The following is a 22,521-nucleotide window of genomic DNA, read 5'->3' as shown; positions in this document are numbered from 1 at the left end:
CTCTCTCCTTCATGTTACTGTCCCTTCCTGAATACAGGGGTGTGCCCTGGACTCTCTCCCTCATGTTCCTGTCCAATCCTGAATATAGGGGTGTGTCCTGGGCTCTCTCCTTCCTGTTACTGTCCCATCCTAAATACAGGGGTGTGTTCTGGGCTTTCTCCCTCCTGTTACTGTCCCATCCTGAATACAGGAATGTGTCCTGGGGTCTCTCCCTCCTTTTACTGTCCCATCCTGAATACAGGAATGTGACCTGTGCTCTCTTCCTCCTGTTACAATCCCATCCTGATTACAGGAGTGTGTCCTGGACTCTCTCCCTCCTGTTACTGTCCCATCCTGAATACAGGAATGTGTCCTGGGCTCTCTCCCTCCTGTTACAATCCCATCCTGAATACAGACTGATTAAACCCTCCATCAGTTTACACACAGCTGTTATGATTCCGTTGTGAATCCAGATTAATCTGATGTCCCTTCTGTACATTGAACCGTTGCTCCCTGTTCACTCTGATGGGACATCCCCACCCCAATCCCCAGTCTGTACCCCCTCCACTCCCAGTGGCTCTGGTGCAACCATCCTCCATTACCAGTACGTGTTGTCCCAGGAAATGGTGATGGTTGTGATCTGCGGTTTTTAATCTCAATGTTGAGTTTGACCAGCAATAAAATGCCAAATGGAACCGTACGGTGCTGATCCTCACTGAGCTTCAGTGGAACAGTGTAGGATCCCGAGAACAGAGAGGTCAGAGTGGGAGTGGGATACAGAATTAAAGTGACAAGCAACCGGAAGCTCAGGGTCACACTTGCAGACTGAACACCCAATCCTGCATTTGTTCTCCCCAGTGTAGAAGAGACTGCGTCGTGAGCAGTTAATACAGTTTACTAAATTGTAAGAAGTACAAGTAAATCAATGTTTCATCTGGATGGAGTGTTTGTGGCCCTGAACAGTGGAATGGATGGAGGTGAAAGGGCAGGTGTTGCATCTCCTGCGCTTACACAGGAAGGTGCCATGGGAAGGGGAGGGGGTGTTGAATGTGACAGACACGTGGACCAGGGTGTCACAGAAGGAAGGGGTCCTGCAGAATGTACTTTACAGCAGGGGCACTGCACAGGGGTCAGGATCAGGAACCTGTGAGGGTTTTCATTCCAGCCCAGAGCCAGTGAGGGAGAGAGTAGTTCCAGCAGGAAGGAGAGTAAATGAAACTGAAAAAATACATTCCAATGGGGGCCTCGGATTGTACCAGCGGGAGACGGGGGAGGGAAACTGACTGGGCAAACACTTCATGGTATCTGTCAGGTAAGATCCCGTTGGCTGCGAGTTTGAGGGCAGCTTGGGTTTACTGAGTTTTATTAACCAAAGGTATTGAGGGATATGGAGCAAAGATATGGAGTTAGGTCACAGATCAGCCAAGATATCACTGAATGATGGAACAGGCTGGAGGGGCTGAATGGCCTCCTCCTGTTCCGATGTTACTTCTGTACTTTTACCTGTTGCTCCCTGTTCACTCTGAATTCATCAACACCCATTCAGGCCCTGGGTCTGAAACTCAAACCAATAGAGAGCTGGGAGGAGGGAACAGGTGCTGGATCTCGAATCTCAAATAACTGACTGAAAAAACATCACCGAAACAGAAAGGGTTAAATAGAAACAGAAAGGGTTAATAGAAACAGAAAGGGTTAAATAGAAACAGAAAGGGTTAATAGAAAATCAAGAGGTTTAAATATAATTTACAGTCTGTGTGATCCCAGTTAAAGATTATATACACACCTTGGGATATTCCTGCTGTCCCGCTGATCCCAGTCGCCAGCTGGAGGATGTTCCCTGGAACAGGGACTGCCCCAGAGGAGCTGTGTGGGGCAGGAGTTACATTCGATGGGCCCCTGCATTCAGTGGAAGCTGACACTGTAAACAAAGCACACAGTGATTGGGAATTGTAACACAGTGAGGTCCAGCCTCCTTCATATTACTCAATGGTGGGTTATAGAAAAAAAACAAGGAAGAGAATTTTAAAATCACAATGTTGCTTGACCAGGAGTCAATGTAGGTCAGCGAGTACAGGGGTGATAGGTCAATGGGACTTGGTGTGAGTTAAGACACAGCCAGCAGAGTTTTGGATGACCTCAAGTTTACAGAGGATAGAATGTGAGAGACCAGTCAGAAGTGCATTGGAATAGTCAAGTCTAGAGGTAATGAAGGCATGAATGAGGGTTTCAGCAGCAGATGAGCTGAGACAGGAGGGAAGTGGGCGATGTTATGGAGGTGGAAATAGGCGGTCTTAGTGATGTCACAAGTATGAGGTTTGAACCTCATCTCCGGGTCAAATGTGACACCGAGGTTACGAAGAGACTGACTTAATCTCAGACTGTTGCCAGGGAGAGGGGCGGAGTCGGTAGCTGGGGAACGGAGTTTGGAGCAGGGACTGAAAACAGTGGCTTCATATATTCCATACTTACATATTCCTACATTACAACATTATAGCCAGAGTCTGTTTCCCAGGGTAGGGGTGACTAAAACTAGAGGGCATAGATTTAAGGTGAGAGGGAGGAGGTTTAAAGGGGATCAAAGGGGTAAATTTTTCACACAAAGAATAGTGGGTATCTGGAATGAGCTGCCTGAGGAGGTGGTGGAGACAGGAACAGTAGCGACATTTAAGAGGCATCTGGACAGGTACTTGAATGAGCAAGGCATACAGGGATATGGAATTAATGCAGGCAGGTGGGATTAGTATAGATAGGCATTATGGTCGGCATTGACGCAGTGGGCCGAAGGGCCTGTTTCTATGCTGTACGACTCTATGACTCTAGAACAGTGACTACACCTCAAATATAGAATGTCATTGGTTGTAAAGCACTTCGGGACATGAGGTTGTGACAGATGCTACAAAAATGCAAGTCTTCCTTTATTTTACTTTACTCTTTAAACACACTGACAGCCCTGTGAGGGACAGTGTTCCTTTAAGAGACACTGTGATTGGCAGTGTGTAACTCCGCCCCTCCCTGCCCCATGGTGGGTGAAGCTCTGGCCCATTCCACTGAGGAATGTTTAAAGCAGGTGTCACTGGGGACTGAGGATTAATCTCAGGCTCCTGATCCACAGACACAGGGAGCTGATATTAAAGTTCAGGGATATTCCCAGCTGTCTGAACACAACTGACCCGACCTGCTCTCAGTCCCTTATCATGGAGAAAAGCTGCATGTTCTTACTGATGATTCCCAATATGTCGGAGTGATACTTTTCCCATCCATTCAGCCTCTTCTGGATAAGTTGGGATATATTGGACAGGTTCAGGGTGAGTGCTGGAACATCTGGGTCTGTCACTCTCTGAGTCTCAGTCACTCTGTAATGAAAGAGGAGAGAATGTTTTTATCAGTGGGGACATTTCAGATCAGAAACCCAAAGGGGAACAAGTGATCAGTGCAACAACCTGCACCCCTTCTAATACTCGTACTGACATCCCACAGCAACCCATCCTGAAAATGGCAGAATCCCGGGATTTTACAGTCTCCCTGGATTCACACTGATCTTCACATGTGCAGTGGGAAGCCTCGGTTAGATACAGCTCACTGCAGCTTTCTCTCTCTCTCACTTGCTGTCTAACAGCTTCCTGAGAAGCTCTACACACTGATGGAACAGCCCATGTCACTGCCATTTCCCACAGGCTGCCTGAGTCAATAACCCCTCAAACCACAGTTAAACATCACTCAATATTCCCACCATTTCAAAGCACCTGAGGAAGCTAAATGGTAAGTTGCCCTTCATTACAAAGGGAGCTGAAGTTAAGAACATAATAAATAGGAGCAGGTGTAGGCCATTCAGCCCCTCAAGCCTGCTCTGCTGTTCAATAAGATCATGGCTGATCTGACTGTGGCCTCAACTCCACTTTCCCCCCTCTTCCTCATAATCCTTGACCACTTGTGTAGTTTTATGATGTAAAGGGTTAATATGAAAGACAGTGAGAGAGACTCCTCCCACTGCACCAGCGATGATGTAACTGTCACATGAGATAGGCTGGAGAAGATGAATGTATAGCAGTACGAAGAATGCTGGCTAAGTAACTTGAGGAGTGTGTTTATTATTACGACTGAGGCTGGAGTCATGCACTGTCAATTCAGTCCCGTTACTCCACAGGTCACAGCATATTATTAAAGTTTCCCACCTACTGGAAATTAGTCAAATTAAATTATTTATTAACCCCCAGAATAAAACACACCAAACCAGGTATCTTCAAACAACAACAAATTAACTATTTATTAACAAGCTGAATCTTAAACAAGATGAAGATAAAGCTATGTCTGAAAAGACTTTATAACTTCTTATTCCTCCTAACCCTCATGCAAACACATACATTCAAAACCAACCAGTACTAAAACAATGTTTCAAATCAGAGCAATTTCTTCGGAATGGGCTGTAAGTCTTGGTGGATTACGTTCCCGGTTTGTTGAGGTGAGGTGCTCCAGATTTGAATGGTCAGGTGCCACTGAAAGTCTCCAGATGAGTTTGATGAACAACCTGTCATGGATAGGCATTCATGGCACTTCAGCTGCAATAGGCATCACACAGCTCTTTCAACAAGGAGTATAACAATAGGTCTATTTAGATTTTGAATTAGCATTCTATCAAGAGAAACTTTACTGAGTTTCTAGAACTCCCAGCAACACGAAAGGCAACAGAAAGTCACTCCTGAGACAGAGACCTCTTAGAGTCTGGGATTTGCTTCCTCCAATAATGCAAAGATTCTTTTCCAGGGGTCCTTTTCTCTTTAGGTGAAACACAATCTGTTGGCCAATGTAGATTTTCTGCTGAGAGAGAAATTCTTCTTGAAAGGAGAGCATGCTTCACTGGTCTGCCAGATCAAATCGGTTTGAGACAGTCTTTACGCACAGTCAAACTGATACAATATGGCATGTGACCTCTCTCTCTTGCTATTGCCTAGGAAACAGGCTTGCAGCTCACACACTGTTCCCAGAGAATATAAAAACTTCTCTTAGTCTTAAAATCACATAGACCCCCTTAGTTCTAAAGAAAAAAGAGAAGAAAAAACACTTCCAATATAGTAATTGCAAAGAATAGAGTTGCTAGTTAACCATTACCTGAGTCTACGATTTTCTGTACAATGCCCTGACAAGCTACAGAGACATCGAATCCAACAACTTGTAGATCAAAAGTCTGTCTAACTCAGCCTTGAATATATTCAATGACCCAGCCTCCACTGAGGTCGAGAATTATAAAGATTAAGGACCTGCTGAGAGAAGAAATTTCTCTTCATCTCTGTCTTAAATGGGAAACCCCTTATTCTGAAACTGTGTCCCCGAGTTCTAGATTCCCCACAAGGAGAAACATTCTCTCAGCATCTACCCTGTCAAACCACCTCACAATTTTTCAATAAGATCACCTCTCATTCTTCTAAACTCCAATGAGTCCAACCTGCTCAATCTTTCCTCATAAGACAACCTGTTCTTCACAGGAATCAACCTCGTGAACCTTCGCTTAATTGCCTCCAATGCAAGAATATTCTCCTTAAGTAAGGAGACCAAAACTATACACAGTACTCTAGGTGTGGTCTCACCAACGTCCTGTACAGTTAAAGAAAGACTTCCCTATTTTCATATTCCAGTCCTCTTGCAATAAAGATCAACATTTAATTTACCTTTCTAATTAGTTGCTGTACCTGCAGGTTAACTTTTTGTCTTTCATGTACGATGACACCCGGATCCCTCTGTACCTCAGCATTCTGTGGTCTCTCTGCATTTAAATAATATTTTGCTTTTCCATTCTTCCTACCAAAGTGGATAACCTCACATTTTCCCACATTATCTTCCATCTCACTGAACCGATCTAAATCTCTTGGCAGATTCTTGGGCATAAATTTTACCGTGGGCACCAGGACCCCAACGTCAGGGATAAAAGCGGGTCCCGAGACCACTTGGAGGCAGCGGGACAGCCTCGGCAATTTTACTGCAGGCTGCTTTCTAATTGGCTGCCTGTAGCTCCACTGTCCAATAAAGGAGGGTGGGCGGGTTCCTGATGCTGTCTGCCCAATCAGAGGGCCAGCAGCTCTGAAGCCTCAGCAGTGTCACTGGTAGAGGTGGTCACTGCTGAGGAATGCAGGAGACCTCGGGAGCTGGGCCAGGTAAGATTCAAAATAATTAAAGAAATCAGGGGGCAGAGGGTGGGAGGGGAACCCTCCGGGGAGATTGGTGGGGCTGCGGGCGCTGCCTTGCCTGCCCATGGCCTCATCTTTGTGCCATCGAACCTGGCACCCCCAGTACCCACACCTCCCCCACTCCGGGCTGCCACAGGGAGGCCCTGTCCATTTAGTTGGTGCCTTCCCCACACAGCCTGGGGGTGGAGGTCACCCCGCCTTCAGCAAAATGCTGTCGTCACCATCAATGTCCCCTAATTGGAGCGGGCAGCCTCTCTGCCTCCGGTCCCACCGCTGGAAAATGACCCGGCAACAGGGCCGTGTCAGGGTGCAGATCCAACATGGCTCCCTACGATTTCACTCCCCCTTCCCCACCTGACTACCACCTCCCCCTCACCGGGGGCTGGTTGAATCCTGACCATTGTAAATAGCTGAGGCCCCAGCACTGATCCCCATGTCACCACACTAGGGACAGTTTGTCAGCCTAAAAATGACCCATTTATCTCGATTCTCTCTATTCTGTTATTTAGCCAATCCACTATCCATGCTGATCTATTACACCCAACATGAGGAACTTTTATCTTGTGCAGTAACCTTTTATGTGGCTCCTTATCGAATGCCTTTTTGAAATCCAAATCCATCGACTGATTTCCCTTTCTCCACCCTGCTCATTACATCCTCAGAGTTGAAGAGTAAGGACATCTTGTTCAATTGTACAAAGCTCTGGAGGGATCCCACCTGGAGAACCATGAACAGTTTTAGTCTCTGTATCTAAGGAAAGGTAGAGTTACCTTAGAGGGTGCAATGAAGGTTCATTAGATTGATCCCTGAGATGAGAAGGCTGTCCTATGAGGAGAGATTGAATAGAATGAGCCTAAACTCTCTGGAGTTTAGAAGAATGAGAGGAGATCCCATTGAAACAGATCAGATTCTGAACAGGTTTGACAGGGTAGATGCTGAGAGGCTGTTTCCCATGGCTGGAGAGTCTACAACTAGGGGTCATAGTCTCAGGATCAGGGGTCAGAAATTTGAGAGTGAAATGAGGAGAAATGTCTTCACTCAGAGGGTTGAGAATAAGGTTATAGAGTCATTTACAGCACAGGAGTCATGGAGTCCCATTGAGTCCATGCTGACTCTCCACAGGGCTATCCAGTCAGTCCCACTCCCCTGCTCGATCCCCACATCCCTGCAAGTTTATTTGCTTCAAGGGGCCATCCAGTTTCCTTCTGAATCATTGATTGTCTCTGTTTCCACCAACCTTGTGGTCATTACCACCCGCTGCATCAAAATTTCTTTCTCATATTCTCCCAACATCTCTTGTCCAAAACCTTCAGTCTGTCTCACTAGTCCTTGTACCATTAGTTAATGGGAATAGTTTTCCCTTGTCGAACTTATCTAAACCTGTCATAATCTTGTCCACCTGGATTAAATCTCCCCTCAATCTCCTTTGTTCTAAGGAGAACAAACCCAGCTTTTCCAAGCTAACCCTGTAACTAAAATCCCCCATCCCTGGAACCATTCTGGTAAATCTCCTCTGCATCCTCTCAAGGACCCTCACATCCTTCCTCCAGAGTGGGGACCAGAACTGGACACAATACTCCAATTGGAGCATAACCAGAGCTTTCTAAAGGTACAGCATAACCTCCCTGCTCTTGTACTCAATGCCTCTATATTTAAAGCCCAAGATCCCTCTGCTTTACTCACCACTTTCTCAATATGTCCTGCCACCTTCAAAGATCTGTCTACCCCAGCGGGCTGTGGATACTCAGTCGTTGAGTATATTCAAGGCTGACATTGATTGATTTTGGAGTCAAAGAGAATCAAAGGGACAAGAGGATTTCATGGGAAAGTTAAGTTGGGGTTGAAGAACAGATACGATCTTATTGAATGGAGGAGCAGGCTCGAGGGGAGGTATGGCCAACTCCTGCTCCTATTTCTAATGTTCTTACATACAGGCATGGGGCTGATCCATATCAATCCTGGAGTAACAAAGACATGGATGAAGGTTTCAGCAACAGATGAGCTGAGGCAGGGAGGGAGACGGGTGATATTGTCACAGAACTGTTTTTTTTTCCTCCTCTGATTAAAACAGTATACCCTTAAGACTCTGTTTAAAAACAGTGTGCCTTTAAAAACTAAGAGGCACAATGTGCCACAGCTGCACCTGTCCCCGAGGCAACAGCAGGAGAGAGAGGTCACATGGTGTACTGTAACAATGTAACTCTGTGTAAAAACCAGCTAAAACCAGTTGTGATAGATGCCAACAAAGTGTGCTTGCCTTGAAAGAAGAGAATTTTCTCGGCAGACATTCGACAATGAGCCACAGGCTGTGTCAATTACCTAAGGAGAAAATAATCCTTTTTGAATAGAACATGCTGGAGTAAAGCTTTGACTGAAATCTACCAATTTTAAAAATCCAAATAATAGACCTGTCGTTATATTCCTTGTTGAAAGAACTGTTTGATGCCTGCTGCAGCCGAAGTGCTTTGAATGCCTATCATGAAAAGACTGTTTCATCAAATCCACATGGAGACTTCGAGTGGCAGCTGATTCTTTTTACACTAGGATGCCTCACCCATCAGGAACATAACCCACAAAGACTAACCACTCAGTTATTTATTTATTTTTAAGAAACAGCTACTTTTAAAAACACTATTTTTAAAACTGGGTTAACCATTGATTTTTGAATGTATGTGTGTGAATGGGGGAGTTCGGTTAAAATCGATGTTATAAGATCTTTAGACATAGGTTTATCCTAATAGTTTAGAGATACAGCACTGAAACAGGCCCTTTGGCCCACTGAGTCGGTGCCGACCATCAACCACCCATTTATACTAATCCTACACTAATTCTATATTCCTACCACATCCCCACCTGTCTTTATATTTCCCTACCACCTACCTATACTAGGGACAATTTATAATGGACAATTAACCTATCAACCTGCAAGTCTTTGGCATGTGGGAGGAAACCGGAGCACCCAGAGGAAACCCACGCAGACACAGGGAGAACTTGCAAACTCCACACAGGCAGTACCCAGAATTGAACCCGGGTCACTGGAGCTATGAGGCTGCGGTGCTAACCACTGCGCCACTGAGCCGCCCCTAACTTTAAGAGTTAGTTTTAATAAATATTTATTATTTGTTGCTGTCCAAAGATACCTGGTTTGGTTTGCTTTATTCTGGGAGTTACTAGAGTGTTTAATTTGGCTGTTTTCCAGTTGGGTGGGAAAACTTTAAATAATATGCTGTGGCCTGTGGAGTGATGGGACTGAATTGACAGTGCATTGCTCCCACATCAGTTAGAACAATATTGCAGAGGTGGAAGAAGGAAGGGATATGGAGTCAGTCGCTCAGCTCAGGGTCAAATAGACTTGCATTTATACAGCACCTTTCATGACTTCAGGATGTCCCAAAGCACTTGACGGCCAATTAAGTATTTTGAAGTGTACTCACTGTTGTAATGGAGCAAACACTACAGCCAATTTGCACACAGGAAGCTCCCACAAACAGCAATGTGATCATGACCAGATAATCTGGTTTCATGACGTTAATTGAGAGATAAACACTGACCAGGCCAATGGGTATAACTCCCCTGCTCTTCTTCCAAATAGTGCCATGTGATCTGTTCTGTCCACCTGAGAGGGCAACAGGGCCTCAGTTTAAAGTCTCATCTGGAAGTCGACACCTCCGGCAGTGCAGCACTCCCTCAGTACTGCAGTGGGATCTGAACCCACAACCTTCTGAGTCAGAGGCGAGAATCACAACTGTCACTCAGGGTCAGCCTCAGACAGTGGCCGAGGAGAGGGATGGAGTTGGTGCTTCGGGAATGGAGTTTGTGGCAGGGATTGAAGACAATGGCTTCAATCTTCCTGATATTAAATTGTGGGAAATTTCATTTTATCCAATACTGGATGTTGGACAAGCAGAGAAACAAATCAGAGGCAGTGGAGGGGTGGAGAGAGGTGATGGTGAGGTAGAGCTGGGTGTTGTCAGTGTATGTGTAGAATCTCCCATTTCCCACAGGCTGCCTGAGTCAATAACCCCTCAAACCACAGTTAAACATCACTCAAAATTCCCACCATTTCAAAGCACCTTATCTGGGAAGGTTTCCAAGCCGTGATTCTACTTTCACTCTTCTCCCAGATACAGGTGAAGGTTCCCTATCAGCAGCAGGTTCTGTATGACTGAGAGGAACTTACCTGGAAAGGACCTGCTTCCAGTTCTGTGAATAAAGAGAGATCAAATCAGTCAACGAACAAACCAACACCCAATGGAAGCAAACAGTGAATTTGGGATTGAGAGTAAAGAGTTCAGTGTGTAACAGTAGGTGGGACCCCAGTCACAGGAATGGGGAATAATCCCACATTTCACTGCACTCCATCCTGGGACAGTACCAACACTCCGAGGGCAGGACTGAGGGGGCAGCACCAACACTCTGAGGGCAGGACTGAGGGAGCAGCACCAACACTCTGAGGGCAGGGCCGAGGAGGCAGCACCAACACTCCGAGGGCAGGACTGAGGGGGCAGCACCAACACTCTGAGGGTAGGACTGAGGGGGCAGCACCAACACTCTGAGGGCAGGGCCTAAGAGGCAGCACCAACACTCTGAGGGCAGGGCCGAGGAGGCAGCACCAACACTCTGAGGGCAGGACTGAGGAGGCAGCACCAATGCTCGGCCCCACCAACAATCTTCAAACAATTCAGCCTCATACCAGCCTCACTGAAACATCCCATTCCCCAGCCATGGCCCTGTTTATATTGAAGATGTACCTGAATAAAGGAGAGAGGGTGCCTCTGTACCAGACTCTGGGTTTCTTCATCTATTAACGTAATCTGTTCCATCCTCTTGTTTAATGCTTCAGAACAGTTTGTAATCTGTGAGAGAGTTCGGAGACCCTCCTCATCGATCAGTTTCAGTGTGTATTCTTCATCTTCTTCCAGCTGTCTCCTCCATTCAGAGAAGCTCTTCAATAACTTTCCTTTCAGCTCATTGATTCGTGTCTGAAACCCAAACCAACTCTCATTACAAACGGCCCTTCCACTCAGCTGTTACCCTGAGCACACGGCACTTTCCAGGGATGGGACAGTTTGTTTAGATCACTACTCCATCACCCATTAAAGATAGACAAGCAGTGGAGGGTGTCTACTGGGAGAGAAAACACACTTTAACCAGTGTTGCCTTGAGCCTTGAGTTTAAAAGAAAGAGCTCTGTATTTAGACTGTGTATGGCACTGCCACCTGGTCCATTCACACCTGGAGTGATGGCTCCAGTTTTGGTGCCCACACCTGGTGAAGGAGATGGAGATTCTGGAGAGGACAGTGGCCAGAATGACACGTAATCTGATGGATTTTAGTTCACAGGATCGGCTCCAAGAGGTCGGGGGATTTAGAGAAAGGCAGGCCGAGAGGGACAGGATTGAAGTGTTAAAATGATGGAGGGATTATTGGACTCACTCATTGGGTGAGGTACTTGAGATGGATCAGGATGGTAGGACTAGAGGGCCTGTGTATAAAATCCATAGACACACAGTGAGGTTAGACGTCAGAGTCCTCGATCTCTGGAACAGACTCCCTGAACATGTGGTGGGTATGGAGTCACTACCACCCTTTAAAAGGGAGCTGGAGAGGAATTTCCCCAAGTTTGTCCTGAATTGGCTGCAGGTGTTTATTCTCTCTTCTGTTTGTCTTTCCCAGGTGAGTACATGGTTCAGGATGGATCAGTGGTGTGTGTGATTGAACCCTGTCTACATGGGGCAGGCTCACTGGGGCTAATGGGCATTTCTTCCTCTTCCTTTCTATGTTCACTGATACAGGCTTCAGGACAAGTCTTCACCTGCCAGCCTCTGGCTATGTCTGTTTCAGTAAATCCAGTGTCTAAGTGATGTAATAATATTCGCTGGGAGGTACAGGTAGAGTTAAGCAGCTCCTCCTCACATCAAACACACAGGATCTCAGTGTAATCAGTGACTCGGCCCCAACAGAACCAGCCTGGTTTGGAAGGCCTGTTTCTGATGTGCTCATTGACTCAGTGGGGAGAGAAACCCTTTCGAAATCCAGTTCCACTTTTCCCTACCTTTATTTCAGCTTCTGATCTCCCCAAGTCTCGCTGTTTGCTGGAACAATTCTGCTGGACTCCCCGAAGCTTCTCGACTTCTCTCTCCAATTCTTCCTGTAAAGGCATTTAGAAAGTGTTTAAAATAACAACCTGCTTTATCAAGCACTTTGAACAAGTAAAACATCCCAAGACCCTTCACAGCAGCGTAATCAGTCAAAGATTCACAGTGAGTCAAAGGAGGAGACATTCGGACAGGTGACAAAATGCTTGGTTAAAGAGGTGGGTTTTAAGGAACCTCTTAAAGGAGGAGAGGGAGAGATGGAGAGGCAAAGAGGATTGAGGAGGGAATTCTAGAGCTGACGGTCAAGACTGCTGAAGGCATGGCCACCAATGGTGGGGCAAAGGAAACTGGGGATGCACAAGAGGCCAGGATTGGTGGAATGTAGAGTTGTCGGAGTGTTGTCTGACTGGAGGGAGTTACAGAGACAGAGGGGACTCAGGCCATGGAGGGATTTCAATACAAGGATGAGAATTTTAAAATCGAGGCATTGTCAAACCGAGAGCCAATGGGGAACAGCGAGCACGGGGGTGATGGGAGAACGGGACTTGGTGTGATTTAGGAAACGGGCAGCAGAGTTTTGGATGAGCTCATGTTTATGGAGGTGGAAGGTAGGAGGGTGATCAGGAAAGCATTGGAATAGCCAAGTCTGGAGGTAACAAAAACATGAATGAGGATTTCATTAGCTGATGGGCTGGGGTGTGGGTGGTGACAGGTGATATTACAGAGGTGGATGTAGGTGGTCTTTGTGATGTGGAGGATAAGGGGTCGGAAGCTCAGCTCCGGGTCAAATAGGCCTCCGAGATTGTGATTGGTTCAGGCTGAGACAGTGGTCAGGAAGGGGGATGGAATCAGCGTCTATGGAACCGAGTTAGTGGTGGGACCAAAGACAATGGCTTCAAACTTCCCAATATTTAATTGGAGGAAATTTCTGCCTCTCCAGTACTGGATGTCGGACAAGCAGTCTGACAATTTAGAGACAGTGGAGGGGTGGAGAGAAGTGGTGGTGTGGTCGAGCTGGATCTCATCAGTGTCTATGTGGAACCTGACATGGTGATTTTTGGATGATGTCACTGAAGGACAGGATGTAGATGAGAAATAGGAGGGGCCAAGGATATATCAATGGGGGACTCCAGAGGTAACAGTGTGGGAGTGGGAAGAGAAGCCATTGCAGGAGATTCCTTGGCTATGACTGGATAGGTAAGAGTGGAACCAGGCGAGGGCAGTCCCACTGAACTGGACAACAGAGGACAGGCATTGGAGGAGGAGGATGTGGTCAACTGGGTCAAAGGTTACAGACAGGTCAAGAAGGATGAGGAGGGATAGTACACCAGGGTCACAGTCACATAGGATGTCATTGTGACTGTATAGTAGGGAGAGGCAGAGGCAGAAATCTGATCAGAGAGGTTTAAATATGGAGTTGCTGCCGAGGGGGCCAGGAATTTGGGAGGTGACAACAAGTACAAGTTCTTTGGAGAGGAAAGGGAGTTTATGATGGGGCCGTAGTTTGTAAGGTCCAAGGGGTAAGGGCGAGTTTATTGAGGAGAGAGATTTCGAAGTGAGCAGAACGGTGCCTGAGTGAGAGAAATATTTACAATATCAGCTAGAATGGGGAGCAGGAGGGGAACTTGGTTGGTCAGTAGTTTAGTGGGAATATATTCAAAGAAGCCAAGATCTCCTCTACTGTATATCATTACACCCTCCCATATACTCACATCGACTGGATCCCCATCACCCCGTTCCCCCTTTACTCTATATCATTACACCCTCCCATATACTCACATCGACTGGATCCCCATCACCCCATTCCCCCTTTACTCTATATCATTACACCCTCCCATATACCACATCGACTGGATCCCCATTACCCCCTTCCCCCTTTACTCTATATCATTACACCCTCCCATATACCCACATCGACTGGATCCCCATTACCCCCTTCCCCCTTTACTCTATATCATTACACCCTCCCATATACCCACATCGACTGGATCCCCATCACCCCATTCCCCCTTTACTCTATATCATTACACCCTCCCATATACCCACATCGACTGGATCTCCATCACCCCATTCCCCCTTTACTCTATATCATTACACCCTCCCATATACTCACATCAACTGGATCTCCATCACCCCTTTCCCCCTTTACTCTATATCATTACACCCTCCCAGATACCCACATCGACTGGATCCCCATCACCCCGTTTCCCCTTTACTCTATATCATTACACCCTCCCATATACCACATCGACTGGATCCCCATCACCCCATTCCCCCTTTACTCTATATCATTACACCCTCCCATATACTCACATCGACTGGATCCCCATCACCCCGTTCCCCCTTTACTCTATATCATTACACTCTCCCATATACTCACATCAACTGGATCTCCATCACCCCTTTCCCCCTTTACTCTATATCATTACACCCTCCCAGATACCCACATCGACTGGATCCCCATCACCCCGTTCCCCCTTTACTCAATATCATTACACCCTCCCAGATACCCACATCGACTGGATCCCCATCACCCCGTTCCCCCTTTACTCTATATCATTACACTCTCCCATATACCCACATCGACTGGATCCCCATCACCCCTTTCCCCCTTTACTCTATATCATTACACCCTCCCAGATACCCACATCGACTGGATCCCCATCACCCCGTTCCCCCTTTACTCTATATCATTACACTCTCCCATATACCCACATCGACTGGATCCCCATCACCCCGTTCCCCCTTTACTCTATATCATTACACCCTCCCATATACCAATGGAGAAGTGGGAAGATAGATTTTAGCAGCAGTGCGAGAGAAATTGAAAGCAAACACAGGAAATTGAAAGACAAACTGAAATGAGAGCAAAAGAAGGGATTTCATTTGTTTTCAGCTTGAAAAACATCTACAATTGTTCACTTTTCGGAGCTGGAGGCTGCACATGGCTCCACTCCCTGTGACAGCCTGCAGTGTTCACCTCTTCTGCAAGCCTTGGTTGATTTCACATTAACAATGTTCCTCAAATTTCAATCTTTGTTTTTCCTGCAAAAGCTAATTTTTCGTCAGTTATTTTCACTAGATTGATAATGAGACCTGCTGGAGAGCAGGAGGAAGATGATGTATTTTATTGGTTATCTGTAAACACGTGCTGTCCTATTGACATATACAGAGATGTGATGTTTTGTGTTACAGAGTTCCTCTGGTTCTGGGTCTGAGCTGAATTCGAGTAACTGAGACTAACTGACCTGTTGTTACACACCGAGAGTCTGATCACATTCTGAAATTATAAATACTGGTTTTCTGTGACTGGTTATCACAGGCAGCTCGTTCTGGAAATGATGTGAACAGTCTCTAAACTGTCAAATAAAACTGGCATTTCAATATTCACACCCAAAACAGGGAATCAAAGAGTCAAGGTGGACAAGGAGTTAATGTTGAGTATAACTGGAGTTGCCATGTTAAGTATTGGAGAATGTAAATACAGTTAATATCTTGGAAAACTAAATCAGTGCAAGAAATTAATTTCAGCTTAATGTATTGTCTCCAAAACCTTGGGAGATTTCAGGTGGTGCAGCGATGTCTCCGATCCTTGGGTGAGTGTGAGACGGTGCGAGGAAACAAGACTTTTCATTTTAAATGAGATGAACAGTGAACATTCTGTCATTCCCAACAGGATTGGGTTACAGACTGAGTGGTTCCAATGGTCATTATCCAATCAATTGTCCAATAGTTTCTGCTTGTTTGAACTGATTTGTGTTTTTGCTCTTTCTTCACAATTCTTTATTCTGTTGCTGTTTCTCCCTCCTAGTTTTCTATGAACTATGTCTCTCCTCCCTGCTGCTGTGTCCTGGAGATCTCTCCCTCCCACTGCCATCTCTCCCTCCCCCGTCATCTCTCCCTCCCACCACCATCTCTCCCTCCCACCACCATCTCTCCCTCCCCCGTAAACTCTCCCTCCCCCGCCATCTCTCCCTCCCCTGCCATCTCTACCTCCCCCGTCATCTCTCGCTCCCACTGCCATCTCTCCATCCCCTGCCATCTTTCCCTCCCTCGCCATCTTTCCCTCCAGCACCATCTCTCCCTCCCCCGCCATCTCTCCCTCCCCCGCCATCTCTCCCTTCCCCGTCATCTCTCCCTCCCACCGCCATCTCTCCCTCCCCCGCCTTTTCTCCCTCCCCTATCATCTCTCCCTTCCACCACCATCTCTCCCTCCCCCGTCATCTCTCACTCCCTGTCATCTCTCCCTCAACGCCATCCCTCCCTCCCCCACCATCTCTCCCTCCCCCATCATCTCTCCCTTCCACCACCATCTCTCCCTCCCCCATCATCTCTCCCTTCCACCACCATCCCTCCCTCCCCCACCATCTCTCCCTCCCCCATCATCTCTCCCTTCCACCACCATCTCTCCCTCCCCCATCATCTCTCCCTCCCACCACCATCTCTCCCTCGCCCGCCATCTCTCCCTCGCCCGCCATCTCTCCCTTCCACCACCATCTCTCCCTCCCCCGCCATCTCTCCCTTCCAAGACCATCTCTCCCTCCCCCGCCATCTCTCCCTCCCCTGTCATCTCTCCCTCCCACTGCCATCTCTCCCTCCCCCATCATCTCTCCCTCCCACTGCCATCTCTCCCTCCCCCACCATCTCTCCCTCCCACGTCATCTCTCCCTCCCACGTCATCTCTCCCACCCCCGCCATCTCTCCCTCCCCCGCCATCTCTCCCTTCCACCGCCATCTCTCCCTCCCCCGCCATCTCTCCCTCCCCCGCCATCTCTCCCTTCCAAGACCATCTCTCCCTCCATCTGCCATCTCTCCCTCCCCCACCATCTCTCCCTCCCCTGTCATCTCTCCCTCCCCCGTCATCTCTCCCTCCCCCGCCATCTCTCCCTTCCACCACCATCTCTCCCTCCCCCGCCATCTCTCCCTTCCAAGACCATTTCTCCCTCCCACTGCCATCTCTCCCTCGCCATCTCTCCCTCCCCCGCCATCTCTCCCTCCCCCATCATCTCTCCCTCCCCCGCCATCTCTCCCTCCCACCGCCATCTCTCCCTCCCCCGCCATCTCTACCTTCCACCACCATCTCTCCCTCCCCCGCCATCTCTCCCTTCCAAGACCATCTCTCCCTCCCACTGACATCTCTCCCTCCCCCGTCATCTCTCCCACCCCCGCCATCTCTCCCACCCCCGCCATCTCTCCCTCCCCCGCCATCTCTCCCTCCCCCAGCATCTCTCCCTTCCACCGCCATCTCTCCCTCCCCCACCATCTCTCCCTCCCCCGCCATCTCTCCCTTCCAAGACCATCTCTCCCTCCATCTGCCATCTCTCCCTCCCCCATTATCTCTCCCTTCCACCACCATCTCTCCCTCCACCGCCATCTCTCACTCCATCTGCCATCTCTCCCTCCCCCACCATCTCTCCCTCCCCCGTCATCTCTCCCTCCCCCGTCATCTCTCCCTCCCCCGCCATCTCTCCCTTCCACCACCATCTCTCCCTCCCCCGCCATCTCTCCCTTCCAAGACCATCTCTCCCTCCCACTGCCATATCTCCCTCGCCATCTCTCCCTCCCCCGCCATCTCTCCCTCCCACCGCCATCTCTCCCTCCCCCGCCATCTCTACCTTCCACCACCATCTCTCCCTCCCCCGCCATCTCTCCCTTCCAAGACCATCTCTCCCTCCCACTGCCATCTCTCCCTCCCACTGACATCTCTCCCTCCCCCGTCATCTCTCCCACCTCCGCCATCTCTCCCTCCCCCGCCATCTCTCCCTCCCCCAGCATCTCTCCCTTCCACCGCCATCTCTCCCTCCCCCACCATCTCTCCCTCCCCCGCCATCTCTCCCTTCCAAGACCATCTCTCCCTCCATCTGCCATCTCTCCCTCCCCCATTATCTCTCCCTTCCACCACCATCTCTCCCTCCACCGCCATCTCTCACTCCCACTGCCATCTCTCCCTCCCCCGTCATCTTTCCCTCCCCCATCATCTCTCCCTTCCACCACCATCTCTCCCTTCCAAGATCTTCTCTCCCTCCCACCGCCATCTCTCCCTCCCTGTCATCTCTCCCTCCCACTGCCATCTCTCCCTCCCTGTCATCTCTCCCTTCCAAGACCATCTTTGCCTCCCCTGCCATCTCTCCCTCCCCCATCATCTTTACTCCCACTGCCATCTCTCTCTACCCCATCATCTCTCCCTTCCAAGACCATCTCTCCCTCCCCCATCTCTCCCTCCCACTGCCATCTCTCCCTCCCTGTCATCTCTCCCTTCCAACACCATCTCTCCCTCCCCTGCCATCTCTCTCTCCCACTGCCATCTCTCCCTCCCCCGTCATCTCTCCCTCCCCCATCATCTCTCCCTTCCACCATCATCTCTCCCTCCCCGTCATCTCTCCCTTCCAAGACCATCTCTTCCTCCTCCATTATCTCTCCCTCCCCCGCCATCTCTCCCTCCCCCGCCATCTCTCCCTTCCACCACCATCTCTCCCTCCCCCGCCATCTCTCCCTTCCAAGACCATCTCTCCCTCCCACTGCCATCTCTCCCTCCCCCGCCACCTCTCCCTCCCCCGCCATCTCTCCCTCCCCCGTCATCTCTCCCTCCCCCGCCATCTCTCCCTCCCACCGCCATCTCTCCCTCCCCCGCCATCTCTACCTTCCACCACCATCTCTCCCTCCCCCGCCATCTCTCCCTTCCAAGACCATCTCTCCCTCCCACTGCCATCTCTCCCTCCCCCGCCATCTCTCCCTCCCCCAGCATCTCTCCCTTCCACCGCCATCTCTCCCTCCCCCACCATCTCTCCCTCCCCCGCCATCTCTCCCTTCCAAGACCATCTCTCCCTCCATCTGCCATCTCTCCCTCCCCCACCATCTCTCCCTCCCCCGTCATCTCTCCCTCCCACGTCATCTCTCCCTCCCCCGTCATCTCTCCCTCCCCCGCCATCTCTCTCTCCCACTGCCATCTCTCCCTCCCCCACCATCTCTACCTCCCCCGTCATCTCGCCCTCCCCCGCCATCTCTCCCTTCCAAGACCATCTCTCCCTCCCACTGCCATCTCTCCTTCCCCCGTCATCTCTCACTCCCACCGCCATCTCTCCCTCCCCCTCCATCTCTCCCTTCCAAGACCATCTCTCCCTCCCCGTAATCTCTCTCTCCCACTGCCATCTCTCCCTCCCCCGTCATCTCTCCCTCACCCATCATCTCTCCCTTCCACCATCATCTCTCCCTCCCCGTCATCTCTCCCTTCCAAGACCATCTCTTCCTCCTCCATTATCTCTCCCTCCCCCGCCATCTCTCCCTTCCACCACTATCTCTCCCTCCACCGCCATCTCTCAATCCCACTACCATCTCTCCCTCCCCCGTCATCTTTCCCTCCCCCATCATCTCTCCCTTCCACCACCATCTCTCCCTCCCCGTCATCTCTCCCTTCCCCCACCATCTCTCCCTGCACCGCCATCTCTCACTCCCACCACCATCTCTCCCTCCCACGTCATCTCTCACTCCCCGTCATCTCTCTCTCCCACCGCCATCTCTCCCTCCCTGTCATCTCTCCCTCCCACCGCCATCTCTCCCTCCCCCGTTATCTCTCCCTCCCACCGCCATCTCTCCCTCCCACCGCCATCTCTCCCTCTCACTGCCATCTCTCCCTCCCCCGTCATCTCTCCCTTCCACCACCATCTCTCCCTCCCCGTCATCTCTCCCTCCCCCATCATCTCTCCCTTCCACCACCATGTCTCCCTCCCCGTCATCTCTCCCTTCCAAGACCATCTCTCCCTCCCTGTCATCTCTCCCTCCCACCGTCATCTCTCCCTCCCCCGTTATCTCTCCCTCCCACCACCATCTCTCCCTCCCCCGTTATCTCTCCCTCCCACCGCCATCTCTCCCTCCCACCGCCATATCGCCCTCTCCCAGATTTCTCCTCCACCATCTCTCTCTCCTGCCATCTCTCCTTCCCACTGCCATCCCTCTCTCCACTGCCATCTCTCCCTCTTACTCCCACCATCTCTCTGCCGTGCTCCGAGCCTTTTCCCCCATGGAGCTCTGATCTTCATTTCACTGGGACCGTCCCCAGCGTTCCCCGGCTCCTGCCTTGTGCTGCAGGATTTCCCACTCGGCAATGCTCAGTCTCTCAATCCTGCCGGCTGTCCGGGTGGGGAAACAGAGTCAAAGAATTCTAATGAGGTCTTGCTGTTAAAAAGAAAAAGGAAAGTGTGGAATTTATGTAGCGCCTGTCAAGACCACCGGATGTCTGAATGCGCTTTATAGCCAATGAAGTACTTTTGAAGTGTAGTCACTGTTGTAATGCAAGAAGCACAGAGGCCAGTGCACAGCAAGATCCCACAATCAGCAATGTGATAATGACCAGATAATCTGCTTTATTTGTGATGTTGATTGAGGAATAAATATTGGCCCCAGGACACTGTGGATAACTCCCCTGCCCTTCTTCAAAATAATCCCATGGGATCTTTTACATCCACCTGAGCAAAAAGATGGGGCCTCAGTTTAACGTCTCATCCATAAGACGGCACCTCCGACAGTGCAGGGCTCCCTCAGTACTGCACTGATGTGTCAATCGGCTGGACCTCCAAGATCCCGGCATTTCCAGATTTCCCAGCCGCTGAGAGGCCCTCCCACTCCCTCCCTGTAAATCCCAGGGACTCAGTGTCTGGATCCTGAGCAGAAATATTCCCTTCTGTGTCTCTCAGTAAAGAGGTGCTCCCTGTCCTGTATAAACTGAGTAATCACACACACACATCGGCTTCTTTTCACAGTGACACACTGTGTGCTGCATTTTCACACAGACTCAGCTCCTCCATTTCCAGGAATCAGCCAAGGGGAAAGGGAGACAGACTCAGATGCACCAGCATTTCTCAAACAACAATTCCCTCTTGTTGTGAGGAACAGTTTTCCACCCAGTCCCTGAGTCTCTCCCCGTGGGTGTCCCTCACTCCCCCACTGGTGATGATCCTCTCCCTGCTGCTCAGAGGGCAGAATCCCCCAGTCTTACACAGGGTACAACATGCTCTGCTCTACAGCCCTATGCCATGGAGTGCCAGTTCTCACAGGTGCCCACACAGTGAATTACTCAGCTCTACGGTGCCCTCCCCAGGAGGTGCTAAGTGTGGGTGAGGGGCAGTCACCCTGGGCCACTCTCACATCCCTCCCAGTGCCCACCCTGTTCTCTCAGACACACTGGAAGAGAAAGGTGAGGGAGCAAATCTGACTGACAAAAACAAACAGCTGTAAACTGGGGCAGCAAGAAAACACTGGGCTAAATCAGCACTGTCTGTAATCAGTTCCAATTAATGTTGGTCATTAACAGGAAAACTCTCCCTCACTGTATTTAATATCAGGAACTGTGTCACTCACCTTAATTACAGCTTGTGCCTGATCCAGGCTCAGCAGTGTGTGGGATTTATGTTTGCCTATTACTGTACAGGAAACACACACACACTCGGCATCATCTTTACAGTAAAATTCCAGCATCTTCTTATGATCAACACATTGCCTCACTGTAATGTCGGCCACAGGCTCGATGAGGGTGTGATCATTGAAGGCCTTGTTCTGTAAATGTGGTTTTAAATGAAGGGAGCAAAGAGATATTTCACATTTCAGACATGTCTTCACAGCTGGGTTTGGATTATCATCACAGTAATCACACACGACACGAGCTGAATCAGCAGGAGGCTGTGACTGGTTGTATTTTTCCACTATATTACACATAGTGAAGTTTCTCTCCAGACTGGGCCTGGGGTTGAATTTCTGGTGACACTGAGGACACTCCAACCCCCCTGGGCCTGTTGTCTGAGCCAAAACTCCCTCAATACATTTCAAACAGAAACTGTGCTGACAGGGTAATGCTACAGGATCCTGGTACACGTGGAGACACACAGCACAGGTTAATTCATCCTCTAAAGCTCCGGGATCCATTGTTCCAGCACCTGAAGAGGTTTCACACAGCACCAGAGAGACTGAGGCACCAGAGCAGGAAGTGAAATTCTTATAAACACTCGGTGCAGGGAGTGACAATGTTAGTTTAATTTTCATGATTCACTTTGACTGAAGATTAACCTTTTCAGACTTGTAGTAGCAGTTCAGAACCAAAATCAAAAAACAAGATTGCAATGTTACAATATGGAGCCAGAATACAGCAAGCAGGGCTCAGTAAACACAAACCCAAAAATAATCAGCTCAGACCAGACCCAAAATAGTTTAACAAACAAATGAAAACAGGTATTAGGAGGAAACATAACCTTTCCGAGCCCTGCAGACAGGAAGGAG

At 49.3% G+C, this 22,521-nt stretch overlaps 1 protein-coding gene across 1 annotated transcript in view; it reads right to left on the bottom strand.

Moving 5' to 3' along the window:
- The window catches only part of LOC137375681 (E3 ubiquitin/ISG15 ligase TRIM25-like), a 28,589-nt gene extending 6,380 nt beyond the window's left edge, over positions 1 to 22,209 (bottom strand). The window contains exons 1-7 of the mRNA XM_068043070.1: positions 21,960 to 22,209; positions 21,610 to 21,911; positions 12,213 to 12,308; positions 10,910 to 11,140; positions 10,339 to 10,361; positions 3,199 to 3,332; positions 1,763 to 1,897 (exon numbers count right to left, since the gene is read on the bottom strand). Of these exons, the coding sequence (XP_067899171.1) occupies positions 1,763 to 1,897; positions 3,199 to 3,332; positions 10,339 to 10,361; positions 10,910 to 11,140; positions 12,213 to 12,308; positions 21,610 to 21,911; positions 21,960 to 22,170 (1,132 nt within the window). The 5' untranslated portion in view covers positions 22,171 to 22,209. The remainder of the gene's footprint in view (positions 1 to 1,762; positions 1,898 to 3,198; positions 3,333 to 10,338; positions 10,362 to 10,909; positions 11,141 to 12,212; positions 12,309 to 21,609; positions 21,912 to 21,959) is intronic.
- Between the last annotated feature and the right edge of the window lie 312 nt (positions 22,210 to 22,521).

Source organism: Heterodontus francisci, chromosome 12 (genome assembly GCF_036365525.1).
Source record: "Heterodontus francisci isolate sHetFra1 chromosome 12, sHetFra1.hap1, whole genome shotgun sequence".
In the NCBI taxonomy this organism is placed as follows: Eukaryota; Metazoa; Chordata; class Chondrichthyes; order Heterodontiformes; family Heterodontidae; genus Heterodontus; species Heterodontus francisci.
The sequence above is the reverse complement of the archived record's forward strand: the minus strand, read 5'-3'. Positions and strand labels throughout refer to the sequence as shown.